We start from the raw sequence: 7010 nt of genomic DNA, 5'->3' as shown, positions 1-7010 counted from the left end.
AGAGACCTGAGTGTCTGTATAAGTGAGGTTTCAAAGCAGCATTACAGATGTAGAAAGACGACAGATTTTCACAGAGAATCAGTCTCAAAGTGCAGGAAAACTTCAATACCGTGATTATACTATAACTCGCTCGGAGTATGAGTTGCATCAGTCAAAAAATGCGTCATGAAGAGGAAAAACGTGTATTTCTAGACCTCTCATATTTTTAAAAATGATATCTATCTTAATTCTAGATTCTATTTTTAACACAGCATATTAATATATTATTTATAATTGCATTGTTCTAGCTGCTGATGGCTTTTCAGTGAGGTCCAATCCAATGCAACGTCATGTCGTTCCACGTGTCACTTCCAGATTTTTTTGGAATGACGATAAATTCAATAACTTGAATCTTGAAGGTGTTTCTGTTATTTTGTCCCCCTCCGGTGTGGCCAATAAGAAGAGACGGGGCTGCAGTACTCGAGTCCGGTCTCTCGACCGAGTCCAGGTGTCTTTGTTATGTTGATAATAATATTGAAGGCAAAGTGAAAACCCCAAAATGATTGTCTCGATACTGTCATGCATAAGACCTTTATCTATCCTGGACTCGGTCTTGACTGGGACTGGAACTTCTTTGGACTTGGTCTTGTCTTGGACTCGTCTAGTCCTGGTCTTACACTTGTCTTGGACTCAACAAACGTGGTCTTGACTACAGCCCTGCTGTGACCCCACACGGCCTTGGGCATCTCTAAAGTGTGTGGCGCCCTCTAGTGGACATCTGAGGTTTTACATTTAGGATTTAACTCTAAATCCTTAAAATCACTTCACCACTTCTTCTCATTGTGATGTCATTTCCTGGAGTATGTTCGAACGCTTCCCATCCCTAAAATAAGAGCAGCCTGAGGTCAAAGGTCAGGTACGTCAATAAACCAGAAAAATCCAATTTTTATGAATCATTTTACTAAGTGAAGACACAAACGCAGGACTAGTTGAGTCCAAGACAAGACAGAGTCCAAAAAGGTTTGAGTCTGAGTCAAGACCGAGTACAAAGAGGTTTGAGTCCAAGATAAGTCCAAGACCAGGACTAGCCGAGTGCCAGACAGGACCGAGTCCAAAAAGGTTTGAGTCTGAGTCAAGACCGAGTACAAAGAGGTTCGAGTCCAAGATAAGTCCAAGACCAGGACTAGTCGAGTGCCAGACAGGACCTAGTCCAATAAGGTTTGAGTCCAAGACAAGTCCAAACCCAGGACTAGTTGAGTCCAAGACAAGACCAAGTCCAAAAAGGTTTGAGTCTGAGTCAACTCGAGTCCAGGATAGAAACAGGTCTCATGCATGACAGTATCAAGACAATCATTTTGGGTTTCACTTTCCCTCCAATGTTATCATAAACATAACAAAGACACCTGGACTCGGTCCAGACCAGAAGGCATATTGGGCAAGACCAGCAGCAGAGACTGAGACAAGTCCAAGTCCAAATACTAGCGAGTCCGGGACAAGTCCGAGACCATAGAAAAACGGACTGGAGTCCGGACTCGAGACAGTCGGCCGTCTGGTCCGCGGGTCACGGCTTTAACCCCCGTGTCGTCTCCCGGCGACCGACGGGAAACTTTTTCTTTTTCTGGGTCAAAATTTAAACCTTTTTCCAACGTTTTGATCATATTTTTCAAAACCTTTGTTGCCCCCCCCCCCCCCCCCCCAGGTTTTTGTGATTTTTTTCGCCTTTTGACGATGTTTTTCGAAGCTTTCTTTTGGACCTTTAAGTCACTTTGTTCAATGGTCATCACTTTGCTCTTTTTTAAGTTTTTGTTCCTTTTTGAAAGGCCTTTGTCGCTTTTTCAATGTTTAAGTTGCCTTTTTTCAACATTTGTCACCTTTTTCAATGTTTTATTTTAGTTTTGTGTGTAGCTTGTTGCTTTTTATCGACATTATTATATTATTATTATATATATATATATATATATATATATATATATATATATTTTTTTTTTAACACTTTTTGCTACGTTTTTCTCCGCCATGTTGAAGTGACTCAGCCAGCGGTGATTTTTTAACTTATTTAGAAACTGAATGTGTCTTCTGGTCGAGAATCAAAAACAACTTTGCGTGCTGTGTACGAGTCACGTTAGCTCACGGCATTTTTTTGCGGCATCGCTGATGACGACCAGCCATGCATGCCTCATGCACAGCTGGTACTAGTACACGTCTTAAGGTCTTTGTATGGAAGAAAGCACATGTGCAAGTTCTGGTTTGGGGTTAGTTCTCAACACCAACGTTGATATTTTTAATAATGCAGCAGGTTAGAGGGTTCCTTATACAATTCACAGCGTTACATCTCTTTCATATCCAAGCTAAATTGTTTTTTTTAATTGAATATATCCCAAATCAAAACAATATTGAATCAACAATAAAATAAGAATAAATCCAAAAAAATTAAAACTGACCAACCCGCCTTTATAACTAAAGCTAATATCTTGCAATAGGGACTTTAATGATGCTGGAGAGTCATCATATCAACCATCTTAAAAACAAAAAAACTCAATAAAGTACTATTACAGAGATTTATGCCTTGGGTTTTTCAGTCAGTGGCATGAGCACTTTAGGCGTCATTTCTTTAAATCATTCGTTTCTCTTCAGTCTAAAGTGTAGTTAAACTAACATGTTAGTTGCAGTTAACGGGAAGACGTGACAGCCCGGGTGGAGATGAATGATGAGTGTCGTCATGCGTGCTTGGCACTGACCAGAACGATTGGGATGTTTCTTCTTTTCATCTCTCGGGACATCTGACACCAGGCGCACGCCGTGCAGAAAGTGGAGTACAGACAGTCGTTACACATGGTGTCCTGCAGGCGGAAAACAGTCACGTCAGGTCAACAGGTCGGCGCTAACACAGCCCAGGTCAACACTGGGTTGTGAAATTTTTCCATGTAAATATTCACTACTTTTAGCGTGTATAGAGCAGCATATCTCCACCAGACTCCATGTAAATAATCACTACTTTTAGCGTGTATAGAGCAGCATATCTCCACCAGACTCCATGTAAATAATCATTACTTTTAGCGTGTATAGAGCAGCATATTTCCACATACAAATGGGTGAATTTAGGCTGTATTTCAAAGAAACCAGAATGGTGATTGTTGGAACAGTGGAAAGACGAACCAAGAAGCCTTTGGAAAGTTTTTGTTTAGTCTCTGTTCACTTTGAATGAAGTGTGTTTTATGATACTAAAAGTAGTGATTATTTACATGGAGTCTGGTGGAGATATGCTGCTCTATACACGCTAAAAGTAGTGATTATTTACATGGAGCCTGGTGGAGATATGCTGCTCTATACACGCTAAAAGTAGTGATTATTTACATGGAGTCTGGTGGAGATATGCTGCTCTATACACGCTAAAAGTAGTGATTATTTACATGGAGTCTAGTGGAGATATGCTGCTCTATACACGCTAAAAGTAGTGATTATTTACATGGAGTCTGGTGGAGATATGCTGCTCTATAAATGCTAAAATTTCTGTTTATTTAACTAAACGGTCTATCTCTGTAGTGATCCTTTCCATAATGTCAGAAAATAATAATCTGAGTCTGTCGGCAGCAGAAACAGAACTTTTAGTGGACGCTGACTGAAGGTGCGCGACTGCTCGTTAACGTTACATTGAAGAGACACAAAAACATAGAAATATAACACAGTTACACTTTAACACTGGACACGTGAGATTGTTCAGACTTCTGCAACTTCCCTTTTGTCAAAACAAGTCATAGAGTTCTACAAATTAGTCATTATTAATGTTTGGTGGGTGACAGTGGGAGTCTTTCATCATAGTAAATATTGGTTAAAAAAACAAAACAACAACAACAACAACAACAACTGAATTGTGGCCTTACTCTGATGCGGTAGCGCTGCCGCATGGAGACCCTCATGGACATGGTGATGGGGGGGATGAGGCCGAACCCGTCCAGCAGGGGGAGACACAGACATTCGCCATATTTCTTGCTTGTTATACAGGTGAAGCAGGGAAAGCACCAGAAAGCAAAACAACCTACACGAGGGAGAAAGAACAAGTTGAACAAGGCGGAAACACACACACACACACACACACACACACACACATACACACTAGGAAACAACAACTATCCAATTAAACCAGATTTAATTTTTAATGACTCAACAGCTCTTTGACACGTAGCAGCCCTGCCCATGCACATATAATTTGCATATTCTGTACTCAACCAGTTCAGCCTCTTTGTCCTTATGCAACAGTTAATGCATCATCTCCCCCCCCCGCCCCACACACACACACACACACATCATCACATACCCTTCACCATACCTAGAGATTGACATGTTGTTATTTCAGTTAGACTACTAGCTGGTTTGGTTTGCATTGAGAGATGATCTTATGGAAAGCTTCGCATGCTGATCTCTATGTATGCTGAAGGTTGTGTGATGATGTGTGTGTGTGTGTGTGTGTGTGTGTGTGTGTGTGTGTGTGTGGGTGGGGGGTATAATTACAAAGGCCAAGGAAACTTTATCAGGATGCATATTATCCTGATCCATGAAATAACTGGCAATTAATAATAAAAACCTGCCTCTATGTGGATTTAACATAGAGGGGTGTATACGTATGCCCACTGTATTTTAACATCGGGGGGTGTATACTTATAACCTATGTAATTTAAGGAAGAAAATGTAATTATTTACAATAATAGATTATTCTTTCACAAAGAAAATTGGTGGGATTTGTCCTGATTTTTTAATTAAGGCGTTCAAATCAATTTCCAAAAGATGTTTTTTTTATATTATTTTTTTAGTCAACTTACGCCTGGGTGTGTAAACTTATGACCAGCTCTGTAGATGCTCAAAGTAAAGATTATCTCGCGATAAATATGTGATTATTTTATTTTCGGGACATATCCACTCACACTCGGGCACGTCGTCACAGCAGTCACATATCCCAGAAGACCACTCCTCGGACTCTCGGGAGACCATCACCGGCTGAGGCTGATTGACCACCATCCTGGAAGTCATGGTGGCTCCTAAAGAACCAGGATGTAGAGTTCAGGTTCATTTTTTTTCTCATATCCCAGAATGCTTTGGTGGTAAAGCCAGAACTTACTTCCTAGTGCATACATAAATGGCTAAGTATCTGTTTTTAAATATGGTATAATTATAAAAATATAAAAAACATCATTTTAAAATAATAATTCATGGTAAATTGCTTTAACCCTCATGTTGTCCTATATAAATGTTCTTTTTAACTCCCCAAAATATCATGATTGATTCCACACAACGCTCTTCGCCAAGTACACATCTCTACTTTTATTAATTTTGGGGCGTCTTATTCAATTTTAAGTGTTTTTTAAATAGTATTGAGTAAAAGTTGACATATTCCAGTCTGATTATCATCAACATCCATTCCTTTAATTTTAGTCTAATTAATTCCTAATTTCTGTTTTTTTAACTCAAACATTAGGTATAATTTCCTATAAATGAGGTTTATTGACCATAAATTCCAAAAATAACTGTAAAACTAAAGTTAATAAGTTAGTGTTATGTGGTGTTAAACGTCAAAAAGTGACAAACATTGAACAAAGTGTCAAAAGTGTTTAAAAAAAAGGGACAAAAAAGTTAAAAACATCGATTAAAAAGCGTCAACAAAAGGGAGGATTTTCAATTTCGACGAGAAGAAAACACGAAGATTAAAGCCAAGTTGACAAAATGCTTCCCCAAAAAAACTGAATGTGATCATTACAAGACACAAACACCAAGCTCAGACAGGTTAAAGATGATAAAAAGCAGCATTTATGTATAAAAGTAGCAGGAGGTTTCCCTCGGTGACACTTCCTCCCCAAGTCCATGTAGAGTTTTTTACTGTCTGTCTTACACATTTCATCATAATGTTAAAAAATCATGTCAAAAAAATGAAGTGTCACAATTTCAAATGACATGGCCTGGTCTTCCTGGAGTAACACTAGAGTATTGGGGTGTATGAGTTGAAGTCTCACCTGTGTATCTGTGTGATGAGAGCGAGCTCTGGGTTGCACGTCCTGTCGCTGCTGATATCCGTGTCAGCTGAGAGAAAGCTGCAGACACCTTAAATACCGGAGAGGACAAACCGGACCGACCGGTCCACCCAGCGCCGCTCGATCCCTCAACACAAAAACCAGCGGAGAAACCGGGGGGCTGGGCCGTGACATTTACACACTGTTGTCCTAAAAACACAAAGCTCTGGGTGTAACCGTGCTGTTGCTTTATTTAAACAAGGCCCCCCAGGTTTCTACAACCTTTCAATTAAATAATACCAACCCCGTTGATAGAATGGCAGACGCGTGTAGGAGCATGATGAACTGGTCTGTCCTGGTTCTTAAACTATTAAACGGGACATAGAGTGAAAGTTAAGCTTCTTGTGTTTTAGAAATATTACGCGAGGTCTTTTAAAGACGGCGTTACGGAGGAAATTTATAGGAAATTATACCTAATGTTTGAGTTAGAAAAGCATGAGGACAACATAAGGACAATATGAGGACAAAATAAGGACAATATGCGGACAACATGAGCACAACATGAGGACCACATTAAAACATGTGGACAACATGAGGACAAAATAAGGACAACATGAGCACAACATGAGGAAAACACAAGGGCAACACAAGGACCACATGAGGGCGACATGAGGACAATATGAGGACAAAATAAGGACAACATGAGGACATCCCCGTTAGCATCTACTCCTCCTTGGGTCCACATTACATAATCTCAACGTCTACATTAAATAATACCACACTTACAATATTACATGCAATTAAAACAAGACACAAAATAATATGATTGTTATTAAGACCTTTAAAAAAAGACTAAAAACATTTCTTTTTAGCAGAACCTATGAGTTTTAACCTTGGATAATAATGTCATTGCACTATATACATATATATATATATATATATATATATATATTTTTTTTAATAACGGTTCAAAATGCTGCTTAAATGCATTTTTATTTATGTAAAAAAAACAATCATATTCCTCTAATCACC

General features: G+C 39.2%; 1 protein-coding gene across 1 annotated transcript; it reads right to left on the bottom strand.

Moving 5' to 3' along the window:
• Positions 1-2448: 2448 nt before the first annotated feature.
• On the bottom strand, positions 2449-6188 carry LOC117955342 (cornifelin homolog B-like). Its single transcript, XM_034889778.1, has 4 exons — positions 5982-6188; positions 4899-5012; positions 3861-4015; positions 2449-2819 (listed from the first exon to the last, which is right to left on the bottom strand). Exons 2-4 carry the CDS (start codon positions 5002-5004, stop codon positions 2697-2699), a joined length of 384 nt encoding a protein of 127 aa, XP_034745669.1. The 5' UTR covers positions 5005-5012; positions 5982-6188; the 3' UTR covers positions 2449-2696.
• Between the last annotated feature and the right edge of the window lie 822 nt (positions 6189-7010).

This window comes from Etheostoma cragini, chromosome 13, assembly GCF_013103735.1.
Source record: "Etheostoma cragini isolate CJK2018 chromosome 13, CSU_Ecrag_1.0, whole genome shotgun sequence".
Taxonomy (NCBI): domain Eukaryota; kingdom Metazoa; phylum Chordata; class Actinopteri; order Perciformes; family Percidae; genus Etheostoma; species Etheostoma cragini.
Note: the sequence above shows the minus strand (reverse complement) of the source record. Positions and strands in the feature narration are given on the sequence as shown.